Source organism: Canis lupus, chromosome 19 (assembly GCF_048164855.1).
Source record: "Canis lupus baileyi chromosome 19, mCanLup2.hap1, whole genome shotgun sequence".
Classification (NCBI taxonomy): Eukaryota; Metazoa; Chordata; class Mammalia; order Carnivora; family Canidae; genus Canis; species Canis lupus.
This window is the reverse complement of record NC_132856.1, coordinates 6,188,516-6,206,593: the sequence shown is the minus strand read 5'-3', so window position 1 is coordinate 6,206,593 and position 18,078 is coordinate 6,188,516. Positions and strand designations below refer to the sequence as shown.

The 18,078-nt window shown below is 52.7% G+C and overlaps 1 protein-coding gene across 8 annotated transcripts in view; it reads left to right on the top strand.

The window, feature by feature from the left end:
- GRIP2 (glutamate receptor interacting protein 2) overlaps positions 1-18,078 on the top strand; it is a 97,226-nt gene that overhangs the window by 55,034 nt on the left and 24,114 nt on the right. For 7 of the 8 annotated variants that reach the window (XM_072785005.1, XM_072785004.1, XM_072785003.1 and 4 more), the window contains exons 2-9: positions 10,712-10,792; positions 11,024-11,159; positions 11,985-12,130; positions 12,805-12,891; positions 13,653-13,728; positions 14,940-15,085; positions 15,851-15,998; positions 16,112-16,281. In XM_072785005.1, coding sequence (XP_072641106.1) covers positions 10,712-10,792; positions 11,024-11,159; positions 11,985-12,130; positions 12,805-12,891; positions 13,653-13,728; positions 14,940-15,085; positions 15,851-15,998; positions 16,112-16,281 — 990 coding nt within the window. Of the gene's footprint in view, positions 1-3,084; positions 3,365-10,711; positions 10,793-11,023; positions 11,160-11,984; positions 12,131-12,804; positions 12,892-13,652; positions 13,729-14,939; positions 15,086-15,850; positions 15,999-16,111; positions 16,282-18,078 lie in introns of those variants that run through there. The other variant, XM_072785002.1, reaches the window with a different exon arrangement.

Below are 18,078 nucleotides of genomic sequence, written 5' to 3'. Positions count from 1 at the left end.
AGAGCCAAGGCCAAGCTCAGGGCCGTGTGGAGGGAGTTCCTGGAGCAGGGGACAGAAGCCCTGGGAATGCAGTGGCGCAGGTGTCATCCCCTGTGAGAGGGGCTCTGGAGCAAACAGGGCTGCTCCATCCGTCTGTCTGGCTGCCTGTCTCTCCAGCCGCATCCTTCGGGGGCTGCCTTCCTCCCCTGCTCCCCCACCTCCCGCTTGTCAAGAGCCAGGAGCAGGGCGTCTTTTACTGGGAGCCCTGGGCTGCCCCTGTCAGTCCCTTCCCACACTCGACTTACTTCTGTTGGTAGCTCCTTGAAACAGTTCCAAGGGCAGGGGTGTGGTCCCGACGGACAGATGAGGAAACAGGCTCAGAGAGGGGTGGTGGCCCACCCAAGGCCCCACAGCTCCAGTGAGTGGCCAAGGCAGGACTGGCACCCCGATGACTTTTATAGTCCAGGAAACTTAGACTCTGACTCCTTACCATGGCCAGGGGCACAGACCGGGTCACCCCCAGGCCTCTAGATAATAACATGAATAATAACCGTAGCTGACAGCTGCTGAGATCTAACCTCATGCCAGGCTTTGTTCTAAGCTCTGTCTGTGTATTTTCTCATTTAATTTTTACAATACTGTGAGTTTGGTACTATTCTTCTCTCCATTTCACAGCTGGGAAAATTGAGGCATGGAGGTGTTAAGCGACTTGCCCAAGGCCACACAGCCAGAAGTAGCAAAGCTGGGATTTGACCCCATGTGGTCTGCCTCTGTTCCCTCCTGGGGACCACTCTATAACTGAGGCACTGCCTTCCTGGCCTGGGTATATCTGTCCTCTCTGACTTGAGGCCCAGGTGAGTGGGTGACCTTGTCCAGCAGTGGTCAGAGCCACAAGGGCAGTAGCGCCCTGGGGACCTTCCCCTGGAGCACTGCCAGGGAGGTGTTTTCCCTCACCCCATGGGCCTGTGGCCATGCTCACCTGGGCTCAGGCCTCAGCATTGCCTGCCTGGACCTTTGCTCCAGTCTCTTCCTCAGCCTTCTAGCCTCCACCCCACCTCCCCATACTGCCCTGGAAGGGAGCTTGCTAAAACTCAAATCTGATCACAGCTCCTTATCTTGGCATTCAAGGCCCTTCTTGATCTCCTTGGTTTTTTTTCTCTGTTGATTTACTTGACTTACTTGACCCCTACCCTCACCTCACCACTGTAGTCCTCACCCTAGTCTCCTCCTCAGGCCACAGAACCTCACGATTACACCTGCTACAGTTGATGTCAGCACGGGAGCTTTTTTTTTTTTGGAGAAGTCCAAAGGTGGAGCTTAGGCTCAGTGGGATCCAGGTACTCAGTTAACATCATTAGGATTCTGGGTTTCTGCTTTTCTTTAGGCAAGCTTCATTGTCAGGCAGACTCTTTCCTTTCCTTGAGGTGCCCAGAGAGCCCTATAACCTTTGAGCTTAAGGTCAACCAGGTCAGTCACGCCTAAGGAAAGAGAATCTGTTTCTTAGTTCACAGCAAACATCCCAGGGCCGCCTCTTGGTGGTCCAGCTTGGACCACACACTCACCCCCGACCAATCACTTGGCCTCTGATTGACCAGCCTGGCCCGGTCATGTGGCCTCCCAGGAGCAGGGGACAAGGATAGCCAACAGGTGACTACTCCATACACCCTCCGCATTTTGCAGGGAAAGTTGAGGCCCTGGGAAGTCAGGCCACTGGCAGAGCTCCTCAGTGAGAGCCAGGCTTGGGATAGGGGGTCTGTGGAACCCACTGCTTGGTGCCCTTTCTCTGGCCCCGGTGGACTCCTGCCTACATAGTCCAGTCTTGTTCACCACCCACTAACCCCAAGCCCCTGCGGAAAAGGATGTGACCAGGGTTGGGGGCACGGTGGACCTGAATACAGATTTTGGCCAGAAGCCCCACCTCCCCAGCCCCTCAGTGTTTACTCTGACTTCCTGCCACAAAGTTGTCTTTGTTCCCAGGGCCTACTGGGCCTCAGTGAGCACTGGCCACCCAGCCAGGGCCTAGGAGTGCCCAGGCAGGGTGTGTATGTCTGTTGTGGGAGTGGAGGGGGGGAGTCCTTCTGCTGTGGCCTGAGCCACCCACTCCTCTGAGGGGCTTTCACCATGCCTGCCTGGGTTGTCAAGCAGGCCAGACCTCCTACTCCACGGCAGGGGCTTTGGCCAAGGGGAAACCCCAGGCTCTCGGCCACAGAGGCCACAGTGTGGAACCAGGGAGGCCCAGCTGTGCATACTGGCTTTCTGCTCTTCCTGATTCTGTGACCTTCAAAAACTCATTCCAACTCTTTGGTTCCCATTCTCCTACTCTGTAAGTGGGAACCAAATTCCAGATGATTTACTGAACACTTACTGTATGCCATGCTTTCCATGCTGGGCACACCAGTGAACAGACAGACAAAACCCAGCTCTCTGGAGCTGAAATCCTAGTAGGCAGAGGTGGATAGTGAATGAGATTACTATGTTTTTTAAAAAGTGAGTTCTGTTAAATGGTGTTGAGTGCATGAAAAAAAGTAAAACACAGAAGGAGGGAATGAGAGGTGCTGGAGTTGGGTGGCAGGGAGCAGGCAACAGGCTGATTGGGGAAGACCTTCCTGAGAAGGTGACATTTCCACAAATTCCTGAAGGAGGTGAGGGAGGGAGTTTTGTGAATGACTGGGGAAGAGCATTCTGGGCAGAGGGAATAGCCAGTGCAAAGGCTATTCTGGGGTGGGCACAAGTCTGGTGTGTGGAACAGTGGGAAGACCAGGGAATTGGAGTGGAGCTGGTGAAGGGAAAAATATTAGGAGGTGAAGTCAGAGAGGCCAAGGGCCTGTCAATTGTGGTGAGAACTTTTGCTTTTATTCTTCACAGAGTGAATTGAATCTTTTCATTGCCCTAGAGAGCCCAGGCCCAGAAGAGGTAGAAGGCCAAAGCCTGACTTGAGCCTGCACCCTCATCTCCTATGGTGTCGGGGCCACTACAGCCCTATGGCCGTGGTAGGGATGTCAGCTTGAGTGTGGCTTCAGGGCAGGGCTGGGGGTCCTACACACCTCATGGAAAGGGGATTGTGGGGTGGGAAGCCTCTCCAGGTCATGCTTATGGCCCCTGGTACTCTGCTGTGCCCAGTCTCTGGGTGCTTGAGTCCTAACCTGGGGCCTCCTGGAGGCTGGCGCCCAGGTGCCACTCCATTGGGGTCTGTTAGCCTTGTTTTACAGGGAGAGCGTGCAGCCGAGGGGTAAGGTTGTGGCCTGCTGGGAGGCCAGAAAGACCTGGACCCCAGCCCTTTCTCAGCAGCTCACCAGCTGAATGACCTCTCTGGGCCTCAGTCTCCTCATCTGTCAAATGAGGAAGTCAGTGAGCCTCCATCCATGCTCTCAGGAGAGTTAAATGAGTAAGTGCATATAAAGTGTGGGCCTGGCGCTCCTTTTTTTATGTTCTTTTTTCTCAATCTTTGGCAGCAAGTGAATTGGGCATCTACTTTTTTAATCTCTTGGTATATTTCTTGGTATAAATCTCTTGGTATATTTCCCTTAAAAACGTGCATTGAACAGAAGGAGGGGTCATCCTGTTTGCCAAGTTGATCTTTCCCTGCTTCTCTTTCCATGGGAGGCTGGCCTCTGGGGAGACTTGTCAGCTGCGGGGGATCTGGGCTATCACTCCGAGGTCAGCTTGTACCCGATGTATCTCCATCCAGTTATTTGTCCTGGGCCAGCCTGCGACGGCTGCTGGGGCATTCTTCTGTGGGTAGTGCCCAAAGGAGCTGGGCTGCTGCCTGGATCAGAGTGGCTGAGTCTCCCCAGGACTGTCATGGGGTGGGTGGAGGAGGCTGGGAGGGGGCCCCATGGCTCTGCCACTTAGGAAGGAGCCATGTGATGCTCGGCAGTTCCCTTGACCTCTCTGTGCTTGTTTCCTCATGTATCACACGAAGATGATCATGGCACCCACCACATGGGAGTATTGTGAGGATAAAGTGGTAATCATCTTAAAGTTCATAGAACAGGGCTTGGGTTCAAATGTCGACCCTGCTCCTTACCACTGGAAGTCAGTTAACCTCTGTATGCCTCAGTTTCCCCCCTCTGTAAAATGGGAATAATGATCATAGCATCGCAGGAGGTAGTGAGGATTCAACGAGACAATGCCTACGAAGCACCTAGCACAATACCCAGCACTCAATAAGGAGTTGTTACCATTATTAATCTATGAAAACCTTTGTAACAAGGTCAGTGACAGGAGCAGGGGGAGAACTCCTGTGTTTCAGGGTTTCTCTGTACAGCCTATCATCTCACTGATTCCTCACACCAACCCAGGAGGTGGGCCCCGGCACCCACGCCAGCGCAGAGGAGAAGCCTGAGGCTCAGAGAGGAGGTGACTTGTCCCAGATCCCTCGCCGGTGGCAGCAGCAAGGTTTAGAATCAGAATCTGAAGTTGCCTAACTCCAAGGTCCACCCTTCCTTTAACACTGTACCAGCAATGCCGGCCGAGGTGGGAACAGCCGAGCTGGGACTAGCAGATCCCTTGGCGGGGTGCTGGGGCTGCGAGCAGCTGCCGCTCCTGAGAGTTGGCAGTGGGGTCCTGGGTGCAGTGGTGGGGCCTGGACCCAGGAGCCCCCATCTCCTCCTCCACGGGCAGGGCTGGCCCTGCTGGCGGCTGGCTGTGGTGCAGCCTCCTGCTCGCCTCCAGTGGGGCTGCAGGACATTCGTTTTCCCAGGAGCCCCCCTCGGATGCTGAACGCGCCCTCCTGGACCCGGCTCCGCCACGCGGAGTCTGCGGCCCCGCCCCCGCCCCCGCCCCCGCCCCCGCCCCAGGCCCCGCCCCGAGCCCCGCCCCCGCCGCGGCCCCGCCCTCTGCGCCCCTTTCTAGCTGAGGCGGGGTCCTGGCAAAGGCAGCCTGGCCGGGGGCAGACTTCCTTTTCCCTTTGTCAGAGCTCAATAGCTCCCTGGGGCCCCAGAGAGACGGGATAATGAAGGCAAATTAGCAAAGCTTTCAAGAGGAAGAAAATAAAAAAGAACAACCCCCCTTACCCACCCCCCCCACCCCTCCCCCCCCGCGACCAGGTGTACACTCCGTTCCCTGCACTGCCGCGCTCCCTCCTGCTCCCCTGACTCGGCCGGGCCAGGCTGGCATCGCTGTGGAAATGCATTTCCCTCTGAAGCGAGTCCTTACAGGACGGATTGACTGAAAGCAAAAGCTCATAATTGCCCATTGCTGGAAGGAGGAGACGGAAAAAAAGAAACACGCGGATAAAAATATCCCTGTTTTTATGCACGTTTCCAGCTGAAAATTGGTGGGAAAGATGTTTTTGAAAAGCCTTCATCTCTAAGCATGTAATTACCAAGTCCCAGAACAAAAAGGAGACAGAGCAGGAGAGAGGGAGCAGGTTCTGCGAGGGAGGAGGACGGGTATCTGAACCCCCGTGAGGTTTTCTATAAATAAAATAATTCCCTCAAATTCTCAAGCCTGGGCTGGCTGGAGCGGGCAGTGGAGGGATACATCCCCATTCTATGGATGGAGAGATAGAGACTCAAGTTGCACAGCCAATTGGAAATTCTGGCCCCGCCTTGATTCTGGGTTTGAATGCTGCCTCAGTTTCCTGCCTCCCTGGGATGCTCATGAGAGTGGGCCACTGTTGCTGAACAAGCATCAGCAAACATTGTAGCTATTATATAAATATTCCTCATGGGTGCCTTCCTGAATATGGTAGGGGGGTCTTGGATATCTAGAAGCCTCTTATCTAGCAATTAGCTGTCCTGAGTGGCTTCAGTCTCCGGGAGAGATCATCAGAGTCACACACTAAAATGCACACGCCTTCTCTCGAGAAGAGTCTCTCAAGTCCCTATTTATTGCCCACTCACTCTTTGTCTGCACATGGTTGTGTGAATTTTGATTTGCAGCATAAAGTCAGGCCTGCCTGACAGCCAGGAAAAGAAATGCTTATAGCCTGAAGCCCAAAGCCCTTCAACAAAAAATTGTAGAAAGGAGGGTGTTGGGGTCACTCAGTGTTGAGATGAGCAGACCTGACACCTCTGACCCAAAGGAGGTAATTGCGGCCCAATTTGGCACTGTTTACTTCAGTGGAGCAAAATCTGAATGTTGGGGTGTAGAAAGGGAGGAGAGGCAGTGTAGAAGACAAACGTGGAGGATACCCCAGAGACACCCCTGGACATGGGTCCTCTCAGAGCCGACATCCTGAAGTCTTTGCTTCAGAATCCAGCGTTTGGGGATCTCACCATTCCTCAATCTAGGTTTCCAGATCTTTTGTTTTCAATTATCTGTGCTCCAAACCCTACCTGTAACCCACTGTTGTTTCATGCTCCATTCTTTGGGATCCTAGTGCTCTGAGTTTGGTGAACTTGACCACTGCTTTCTTGTCCTCTCCTTACAGGACAATCTCCCTCCTTCCCCCATCCCCAGGCTCAAACCTGGAGCCAGCAAGCTTACCTCTGGTTTTCCCAGGACAGCCCAGGAGAGAGGGATTTTCCAGTGGTAGAACCTTGTTTGCAGGGGATAGGGCAGGTTTTAATTCCAGAATGGCCCACATGAAATACCAGAGATATTCACTGTCACGTAGTTGATAGAACCCAGTCTTTTTAATTTTATTAGCTCAGAAACATCTTGTTGAATCTAAATGAAGTGCAAATTAGGGAGCCGTAATGGGAGGCATTATACTTAATGGTGTGTTGCCTGAATTGGTGGTGGCTGGTGTGAACAAGGGACCTGGGGGACGAGGGGAGGCCCAACTTCAGGGGCCCTGGAAATGATTCTGGGCTTAACTGCTGTCTGATTTGTTATTTACTACCTTCTGGCAAGCAAAGGCAGCCTAGCCTTGGTCTGGAGAAGCAGAGTGGTGGGGAAGCTGGGTAGTTTCTCAGTGGTTAGAGCTGCAGGTGGGGAAGGGTCTCACCTTCCTGAGATCTTGGCTGAGCCACGGCCCTGACCTTATGCTGAACCCAACCCAGTCCCAGCCTGAGCCCCACCCTGACCCTAGAGCAGTGATTTTCAATGGGGGGCAGTACTGCACCCCTGGGGGACACTTGACCATGTCTGGAGTCAATTTTGGTTGTCATGATGGGGTGAGCTGTTACTGTCATCTAGTGGTTAGAGGGCAGGGACGCTGCTAACCCTCTACAGTGCTGAAGAGAGCCTGCCCACCATGTGGAATTACCTAGGAAAAGAAAAAAAAACATGTCAGTAGTGCAGAGGTTGAGAAACCTGCTGTAGTTTGAACCCTATCCCTGATTCTGACTGAGCCCTGACCCTGACCTCAAGCTGAGCCCTAACCTTGACTCAGCCTGATGCCCCTCCACCACCACCACCACGCCCCCCAAACCGTAATCTGATCCTCTCCCTCATGAAAAGGACCTCGTTGGGATGGGATACTCAGCCTCTATCCCTTGCCAAGACTGATTCCTCTCCAACCCTGCTTCCTCATGCCTCCACAGAGAAGGGAAGACGGGTCCTATGAGTTAGGTCTTGTCATAGCCAAAGGCTTAGGGAGAGGAGTGGCGTTCCTCTCCCTAGTGGTGAATAGCTGAGCCAGGGTCTGCACTAATGTGGGGCTGCACCCTGAGCCCATCCTTTTAACATGGGGCCAGGCTGGAGCTGCAGGGATGAGGGCAGCAGGAGGGCTCTTCTTCAAGAGCAGGCAGGGGCTTGTGCAGGCTCAAGTGAGGCCTTAGGAAGCTGTGGAAGCCCATGGGGCATACCTGGTGCTGGGAGGGGTGGCCCCCTGGGGGCAGCACAGGAGAGCCTACCAGCCTGATGGTTTGTCACTTGTCTTTCCCAGCTCAGTCTGGTGCTGAGAAAGGACCTGGAGAAGGAGTGTGAAAAAAAAATAACCTGGTCTGGGAAAACTGGAAATGGAGTGGTGTGGGCAAGGGGCCTGTGGTCGGGTCCTGGCTTTTTGCAGAAGTTGCCTTTGCCAAGGACCTTGGTCCTCTGAATCACAAGTTTTCTCCTCTGCCAAGTGGAAGTGATGGTAGCACCTACCTCCTCCCAGGGCCACTGTGAGAAGCGAATGAGATATAAGGGGAGAGTGTGGTTGGTTGGTGCATGATGCATGAGCCCCCTTCCCCTCACCTGTCAAGGCATAGAGGAAAATCCAGAATATGCACAGTGCCTAAAACAAGGGGTTGCTGAGGGGAGACAGGGGCTCTGGCATTATCACAGAGCAGGTAACCTGAAACCTTCCAGCTTCAAAGTCCTTTGAGATGTACACATGAACTCACAGGAAATTAAGAGGGTGAGCTGGAGAGGAGATAAGCATGGTCTCAATAACCACTTCTATCAGTTTTGTACTGGTGTCTGGCCAGTGCAAAAAGGCAAATAAAGAAAAGGTTTGAGGTTTTGAAAGTAAGAAACAAAATTGTCATTTTTCACAGATGACAGAAAATCCCAAAGAAACTACAGATTAACTATTAATTAGAATTAATACCAGGGTTTTAAAGGTCAGAATACAAAATCAACTGTATTATTATATACCAGCAACAAATGATTAGAAAATTAAATTTGAAAAATTATCCAATTTACAATAGCATTAAAACACTTCAAATATCTAGGAATATATTTAATGAAAGATGGACAAGATCTTTGCCCATGAAAGGACTTCTATCCAGAATATATAAAAATTTGACATCAAGAAAACAACCCAACTTAAAAATGGACAAAAGCTCTGGATAGACACTTCAGCAAGGAAGATATATATGGATAGCAAAAAGAAGTTTACGACCTTAGTCATTAGCCAAGTGCACATTTGAAACTGCAGTAAGAGGGACGCCTGGCTAGCTCAGTCAGTGGAGTGTGTGACTCTTGATCTTGGGGTTGTGAGTTCTAGCCCCATGCTGGGTATAGAGTCTACTTAAAAAAAAAAAAACAAAAAACAAATAAAAAAAAAAACACCTGGGTGGCTCCCTTAAGATTGAACATCTGCCTTCCACTCAGGGTGTGATGCTGGGGTCCTGGGATCAAGTCCTGTATAGGGCTCCCTGCCGGGGGCCTGCTTCTTCCCCTGCCTGGTCTCTGCCTCTCTCTGTGTGTCTCTCATGAATAAATAAAATTTTTTTTAAACAAATCTTTAAAAAACCATAATGAGAAACTTCTACATATCTATTAGAATGACTAAAATTTAAAAAAAGAAAAGAAAAACCCTAACGTTGCCAAATGCTGGGGAGAACATGAAGCAGCTGGATCCCTCTTACATTACTGGTGGACATACAAAATAGTGACCACTTTGAGAGCCAGTTTGGCAGTCTCTTAAAAAGTTAACCTCATCCTTACCATATGATCTAGCATCCTAGATCATAAATATCCTGATCCTAAATATCCTGTTCCTGGATATTTACCCAGGTGGAATGAAATGTTCTGTTCAAACAAAAACCTGTGTGCAGATACTTATTATGGCTTCCTGTGACATCACCCCAAACTGGAGAGAGTGGAAATGTCTTTCAACAGGTGAATGGCTAAGCAAACAGTACATCCCTGCAGTGGAACACCAGTCAGCAATAAAGAGAAACAGACTACTAATCCATGAAAAAACATGAGCGAATCTCAAATGGTGATGCTAAGTAAAAGATACTAGACGCCAAAGCCCACATACTGTATGATTCTATTTATATGGCATTCTAGGGAAACCAAAATGACATAAAAAACAGATCAGTGGTAGTTGGGGGCTGAGGGTGAGGCAGGGACTGGCTACAGAGAGGCAGCAAGAGACAATTTGGGAGGCGATGGAAATGTCCTAAATCTTGATTGTGGTGGTGGTCAGGACATATTTCCCAAAACCCAGAGAGAAGCACACCACAAATAATATTAATGTCTGTAAGATTTTTAAAAAATAGATGAAAATACAAGTTAGGACAATATACTAAAACACCACACATGCAGAGTACTGGGCCCCACCCTTAAAGTTTCTAATTTACCCCGTCCTAGGGGGGGCCCGAGAATTTGCCTTTCTGACAAGTGCCCAGGTACTGCTGGTCTAGGGACCATACTTTGAGAACCTCTGCGTTGCACTATTCTCTTTTCCTTACGTTTGAAACTTATGAAAATGGAAAGTCCCAAGGAATATCTATTAGGCATTTCATAAGAGAGGGGGAAGGAAACAACAGTTGAACAACTAATAGGAGAGTGTCTTCTAGAATTAAAGCTAAAGGAGACAGATGTATTTCTCGCTGCCCAGAATATCTGAGAATATGAATTGTAAAAGATAAAGCACAGTCCTCATGAAGAAGCATGGATTGGAGCCATTCAAGATTGAGTTTGCTCATGGTCGGCCCGGTCTCACATGTGCAGTGGTGCCTGTTTGTGAGAGAGCTGCCCGTCCCAGCAGATGTGCAAGCACAGGCCTGGGTGGTGGAGTCCACAGACCCTCATTCTAATCCAAATTGCACAACTTCCAGCTGTGTGGCCGTTGTGCTGCTGGGATCCTTGGCTCCTTTATCTGTACAGTGGAATAATATACATTGTGGAGATGGTTAACCACAGAATGTCTGAGAAGGTCCCTGTATGTAATTGGTGTTAGAAGAAGGTTTTTCAGCCCAAGAGCAGAGATGGAGCCTCCCTTGAGAGAAGAAGCCATGAGGATGCTCCAGCGGAGACCCAGGTGGAGCTGGGACCCAGGCTCCCAGGAAGGAGCCTCTTTTTCAGGCCACATCCTCAAAGGAGATGGTTCCCACGGCAGAAAGTGTTCTCCTGCCTAGAAACGAAAGTGGATCTCAGGGCTTTTTCTCTTTCTTGCCTGCAGACGATGGGCCTTACTCCAAAGGAGGCAAGGATGCAGGAGGGACCGATGTGGCCCTGGCATGCCGCAGACAGAGCATTCCAGGTAATGAGCCTCCTCTCCTTCCTTTTTGTCCATCCTGGAGGCACAGAGAGCTTGGAGTCGGGGTCAGATGGCATTGGCTGCCGCTAGCTCCCTCTGTGACCTTAGACTAGCCACTTAACTTGTGTATAAAGGAGATGATCTTACCCTGTTTACCAAGTGTTGGTCTACTTCTGTTGGGGGGCCCAGAATTGCCCCCTGCTGCCCGCTCACCGCCCCCCCATCTGTTGACAGAGGAGTTCCGCGGGGTCACCATGGTGGAGCTGAACAAAAAGGAAGGCAGCACACTGGGCCTGACCATCTCAGGCGGCACCGACAAGGATGGGAAGCCCAGGGTCTCCAACCTGAGACCGGGGGGGCTTGCTGCCAGGTGAGGAGCAGGCTTGGTGGGGCAGTAGGAGGGGGCAGGGGCCAGGGGAGAATGTGCCGGGGCTGTAGGCAAAGCAATCAGGCAGGTGTTTTTAGGAGCACCCAAGTGCTTCTCAGAGGGAAGCCTCTGTGGAGGCTGTGATTCTTCTCTTCCCCTTAACACAATGGGCTGAGTTGGCCACAGCATCCCACTCTTGCCAGCCCCTCCAGGCCTTTGCACGTGCAGTTACGGTCTCGAAAGGCATGTTCCTCACTGGCAGACTCCTATTCATCCCTCCACACTGCCTCTGGGAGGTCTCCGTCCCAGGGCGAGGCAGCTGCCCTGCTCTGCTCACATGGTCCTACGTGCCGCTTCTGGATGCGTCGTTCTAGATTTTCCTGTCATCTTACCTCTGTGGCTCCCTTGGACCACGAGTTCCATGAGACCTAGGGGTTAGCCTCTCTGGGCCTCTGGGCAGGTGCTGGTAAGTGTCCAGTTGAACAGAATGGAAGGCTGGTGGTGAGAAGCCAGGGTGAGTGCAGTAGGAAATAGCAAAGGGAGAGATGATCTGGCCATGCCGCAGGCTCCTCGGGGCTGGTTAGAGCCTTCATCAGGAGGGCAACACCCAGCAGGGGAAAATGCCGGGCCTGAGTGTCAGACAGGCCTAGGTTAGAATCTGTGCTCTCTTATTTACTCGCTTTGTGACACTGGACAATGTCTGACCTCTCTGAGGCACAGCTTCCCATCTGTAAAATGGGGACTCAGAGATCATAAGGATTCAACAGAAGAGTGGTGTGAATGCTGGCACCCATCGCCATGCATGTGCTCTGGCCTCCTTGCTCCCAGGAGTGACCTGCTGAACGTGGGCGACTATATTCGGTCAGTGAATGGGATCCATCTGACCAGGCTCCGCCATGATGAGATCATCACCCTGCTCAAGAATGTGGGCGAGCGCGTGGTGCTGGAGGTGGAGTATGAGCTGCCCCCGCCCGGTGGGTGCCCTTGGACGGGGATCTTTATCCACTGCCTTAGTTGTGGGTAGACACAGCTGTCTCCCCACCTGCACATGCCAGCTGGGGACCTTGGCGGGTGGGACCTGAAGATTGGCCACAAACATCTATGGCGTACCTAGAGACTTTGCCTGCAACTGCAGTATGCTGTCACCAAGAGGTGGCAGGGCCCTGTTTGTCACCCAGTGTCATGTTGTATGTTTAGTGTCCAGATGTTCTTCCTTGAGGGGAGCAAGTTTTGGGAATGTTGGCTAAAGAAATTGTTCCCTGCCCCACTGCTCTCTCCCCCCTACCAGCCTGCACTGAGTGCAGTGGCCTAGGGTTTAGCCTAGCTCTGAATTTTCAAAGTTGGTCTAAAGTCTTAAGATTTGAATAACTAGAATTCAACCTTGGCCTGAGCTCATAGCCATGGACAGTCTGAGCTCTGTCATGGTCTCTGTGTGAGCGTGGGCAGGCCTCTAAGTGGGGGATTAAGTACTGGGGAGGAGGGTCCTTTGAAGTCTTACTTCTACCTATAAATGGGCAGGGGTGGGGGAGTTTACCCTCCCTGTAATCTCTGTGACTGGTCACCCAGCTCTCCCAGAATGAGCTTTGGTGATGTCTGTGGCTTGGTGATGTGACTGAGGGACTCAAAGGAGCCCTCCATTTCTCCCCAGCCCCTGAGAACAACCCAGGGATCATCACAAAGACAGTGGACGTCTCCCTGTACAAGGAGGGCAATAGCTTTGGCTTTGTCCTCAGAGGTCAGTGTAAGAGTCGCACTTGGGGCCAAGGGGTTTGGGAAGGAGGCTAATGCTAATTACATGTGTGTTCTGATTTGCTTTAGTGAGATTATATGGATTTATGGATAGATAGATAATAGATAGATAGATAGATAGATAGATAGATAGATAGATAGATAGATAGATAGATTTTTGCTTCTGACTTTAAAGAACCCAGGACCAGGACGGGTTGGGTGGCTCAGTGGTTGAGCACCTGCCTTTGGCTCAGGTTGTGATCCTGGGTCCTGGGATCAAGTCCCGCATCAGGCTCCTTGCAGAGAGCCAGCTTCTCCCTCTGCCTGTGTCTCTGCCTCTCTCTCTGTGTCTCTCATGAATAAATAAATAAAATCTTAAAAAAAAAAAAAAAAAAAGAGCCCAGGACCATTAAGTCAAATGTTAAATGGAAAAATTTCCCAAGCAATGAAGGGTACATGATTGCTGGGAGTGAGATTGAGAACAAAGTTTGGAGCTTCCTAGGAACCAGGGCAAGAAAGGGAAATAGGATGAGGTCATTGGATGGGAAGCAAACCATTTAAGAGAGAGGGGATTTCGATTATGTCCCTACTTTTTGTCCCATTCTGTGGGGATTTACAGTTGGTTATCTTATAAGAGGGCCTGTGAATAGCAAGGACAGGTCCTCCACAGATTTAATTAAGAGAGCCTCTTAGGGGCTGAGTCAGGGCCTCTAGGTATCAGGGAAAGAGTGGGTAGATGACTGCCACCTCTTGTTGAATTCTGTTCAGGGGGTGCCCATGAGGATATACACAAGACCCGCCCACTCGTCCTGACCTACGTCCGGCCTGGCGGCCCTGCTGATAGGTGAGCCTGAGCCAGAAGAAACCGAGCAGTCTCTCCCTGCCCTGACTACCCCCAGCTCCCTCTGTGAAGAAGGCAGACCAGAAGCCATTGTGCCCATTCTCCAGATGAGCAAACTGAGGCCCAGAGAGAGGACCCCCCTTGCCCCAGAGTCATTCTTGGTAGAGCCAGGCCTCAATCCCAAACAAGAGAGACCCTGAGCTCTTTCCTCCCTTATGTCCTACTGTCTCAGGGGTGGGGAGGGAAGCAAGCCTTGGCATTACATTGTTCTTTCCTTCCCTCGCTTTGGTACCCCCATTTGTGGAAGGGGTCTGATACTGCAGCTCCTGGGAGTTGCTGTGAGTGGTTTTGGGGCATGACGAGCAGCACTACCGTGGCCTCTGTAACGCAGCCTCTGGAGTCTTGGCTGTGCCCCCCTGCCCAGTGCTGCCTGGGCACAGCCCAGAAGGGTCAGGCGGGCAGGCCCAGGAGGAGAGAACGTGGGAGAGAAACATGTCCAGTTCCCAGCACCCGACCCCCTCACCTCCCCCATGGGAGATTCTTGGCCATTTTAAGAGAAGCCTGGAACAGCCTTGTCAGAAGTCTGAACCCGTTCTTGGGACAGGGCCCTGTGACGAGCTATTCATAGAACCTCCCAGAATAGCTTTGGCCACCTGTTGGAGCAAGCATTCCAGGGTGGGGATTTGACCCAAACTGAGGTGAACCCCCTGCTTGCTCAGGCCCTTCTCCCGGGGCCCCTGCCGAATTCCTTCCCCAGGTGCATTTGTCACCAGGCCAGAATCCCTGCTGAGAAAGCAGAGAGAGGGCAGTGAGAAGGGCCCTCAGGAGGCCTCCAGACCGCCCCACCCCCGACGCTGTGTGGCCCTGGCAGGGCTGGTGTCCTTTCTGGGCCCCGGCTGTCTCCTGTCTCCACAGGGCACCCCCGCTCAGACATCCTACGATTGAGCCGGTCCTATGACTTTATTAAGCACCAAGCAGAGTGGGCGATGTCCGAGCTGGCCCCAGCTGTCTTTACATGCCCACTTCATTTATTTAGCTGCTTACCCATAGACACCCTCATGCATTCCCTCACTCACTGTTCTGTCCCTTTCTCCGTCACTCACTGCTTGCCCCCATCTGTCCCCTGGGACATCACTGTTCTCAGCGGCTTCTCGGCAGGGCTGTGCCCAGTGCTTGCACGGAGCCAGCCTGGCTGACCAGGCCCTTCCCTGCAGGGAGGGCTCATTGAAGGTGGGCGACAGGCTGCTCAGTGTTGATGGGATCCCGCTGCACGGGGCCAGCCATGCCACTGCCCTGGCCACGCTGCGGCAGTGCAGCCACGAGGCACTCTTCCAGGTGGAGTACGATGTGGCCATCCCAGGTGAGCTGGGGGCCTGAACTAGGGTCGGGTCAGGAAGAGGGCCTGGGGTTGAGGGAGTGGGTAGTGGACACAGATCCTTACCACAGTAAAGGCCAGTCACACAGCCCCTCTGAGCCTCTCTGGACAATAAACACTTTTATCTTGTTGGAGGCCCTGGGTATCCAGGTAAGAACAATACAGACGAGGTGTCTGTTCTCATGGAGCTCACCTTCTGGTGGGCAGAGACAGACAGTAAGCAGAATAAAACCAATACAGAGGGTATGGGATGGCAGTAAGTGGTGCTAGAAAAAAAAAATCAGGGAGAGATGGGAAAGGCTGGAGGAGAGGAACGTGATCATGGCCCAACCAGGCTGGTTGCCGAGGAAGCATAGAAGAATCACATTCAGGAAATATGACCAAAGTATATTTGGTCTGATTTGCTGACACTTGGACACAGTGGCAGGGGTTGGGGTGGAGGTGAGAGCAGAAGGAGCTAGGTTTTGTTTTCAAGCCACTGGGTGGGTTCCTGGGGATGCCGTTTTCTGAGTGCAGAAAGGTGGTAATAATGAACTCGCAGCTAGGTGCCGGCAAACTGTAGGCTCCCCACAAATGTGAGCATGTTAGTGTCATCCAGCAGAGCCCTGGGGTCAGAGCCCCTCAGAGCTGAACCCCTCGGGTGCAGTAATCCCTCCCTAAGAGTGAAGATTACATGGAGATAGCAGACTGAGGCTGTGGAGGCAAGCTCAGTATTTGCATTTCAAACTCTTCTTGCCTTCTGCTTGCCAGATACGGTGGCCAATGCTTCAGGGCCCTTGATAGTGGAGATAACCAAGACGCCTGGGTCAGCTCTGGGGATCTCACTGAGCACTGGCTCCCACCGGAACAAGCCAGTCATCACCATTGACCGCATCAAGCCGGCCAGTGTGGTGGACAGGTGAGGCACAACTGGGTGCTGCCACCGTGGTGGGCAGGGATACAGGGGGGGAAGGCGGCCCAGAGCTCCCTCTGGCTGGACCAGCCTCCCCCTTCCCTCTCCTGCCTGGCTAGGAGTGGGGCCCTGCATGCTGGAGACCACATCTTGTCCATCGACGGCACCAGCACGGAACACTGCTCGCTGCTTGAAGCCACCAAGCTCCTGGCCAACGTGTCGGAGACAGTGCGGCTGGAGATCCTGCCCGCCCCCCACAGTCGGCGGCCCCTGAAACCCTCAGAGGCAGGTGGGTCTCCTTGGAGGGTCTTAGGACCCAGACCTGAGGGCTGATGGGGAGAGGTGCACAAAGTCCCAGAGGCCCAGCACCAGAGCCCTCGGCAAGCTAAAATTTACTGGAACAAATGTCCATTGCTATTGAGAACCTCAGATTGCCAAGAGCAGGAGCTGAGGGCGGGCAGAGAAACAACCTGAATGTTTGAGTTGACAGTCTGCTGGCATGGATGCCCCAAAGCTGGTTCCATCGCTCTTTGCATTCATAGAAGTATAAGGGCTATCCCAAGGGAGAGGACAGTCCTTCTGTGATCTGTGCCACTCAGAACTTAGATCTGGGGCTCAGCTCTGGGGTTCTCAGCAGGTCCAGAGGAGGCAGCCAGTCAGTCGGGAGGGCCTAGAGACCCCCCCACCTTTTAAGGAGTTGGGGTGTCCCAGAGTGGGGTGCTAGGCAGCCCGAGAGCAGAGGAAGCAGGAGGTCTAAGAGACCAGAGGGCAGAGCCCAACCCGGGGAGGTGGCCACAAGGATGCAGCTTTCAGCTCAGAGCCTGGAAGTGCCTCCAGCATTCCAAACCTTGGGCTTTGGGTACAAATGCCAGCACTGCCCTGGCTGCACAGGTGCTTTCCATCTATCTCTGAGCCTCGGATGCCTCATCTGTAAATGGGAGGATCACAACTTGGGAGTGGTCAAAAGAGATAGAGGACAAGCACAGCCCAGGGCTGTGGGCTGGGTGGTCAGGCTGTGAATTCTAGCCCTCAGGACATAGTGTGTTGGTGTGGGCAAGAATGGAGTCGGCCCACCCCATCCTTTGCAAGCCTAATTGATCATCTTGGAGAGAAAGAAATCCCTCAAATAAAATGTGAGGAGAAAGGCCTTGGGGAGGGTCCTTCTCTGCAGCTCTGTGCGGACCCATCTCTGCTAGGGTCTGCACAGGCCCCATCAAGCCACAGCCAGGGCCTGCTACAGGAGGCTTTGGGGTGGGAACTGGAGTGACTCATTCTTGAAAACCATTCATGGAGCACCTGCCGTGGGCCGGGCTCAGTGAGGGGGCTTCCTGTGGGTCCTCTTTTTTCATCCTTGTGACAAGTCTGTGAGGTCGGTATTGCTGTTCGCCCACTTTACACAGGGGGCTGAGGTGCTGAGGCTCAGAAAAGCACAGTGCCTTACGAGGGCTGCTGACGGTCCTCCTGGCCTTCATTATACTGGGCCTCAGCTAGGTGCCAGGCACAGCTCTAAGCACACCCTACATGTTAAACACTTTCAGATCCTTCTCATTATCCTAGAAGGCAGCCGCTCTCTTAGTCCCATTATACAGATAATGACAATGAAGCACAGAGGGGCCACATGGCTTATCTCAAGGACCTGGCCGCTGGCTCCCGAGTTGGAGGTGCTGCATAGCGGGCGGAGTCAGTGTGCTGAGATAGCTGGGTTCTCGCTCATCCATCCATGGATACCTTGCACCAGGTTGGACCCCACAAAGCCCCGCAGAAGGAAGAGCCACGACAGGACCTGGGGCAGTCTGGGAAGAGGTGTTGTATGGCAGGCGGTTTGGAGGATCAGATGGGGCAGGTCAGGGAGGCAGAAACTCTGGGGACCTGTGGGAAGCAGACAGAGAAGGAGTGCAAAGAATTCATCTGGGGGTAAACCCTATGGAAGTTTGGAGGGAAGGAGGCCAGAGCAGCCTGTCTGCAGTGAGGCTCTGAGCAAACCCCGGCCAGCCCACCAGGGGCCCTGGAGCATAGGTTGCTCCTGAGAGCCCAGCGTGGGGCAGAAATGGCCAAACCGTAGTGCCCCCCACCCACACCCTGTGTG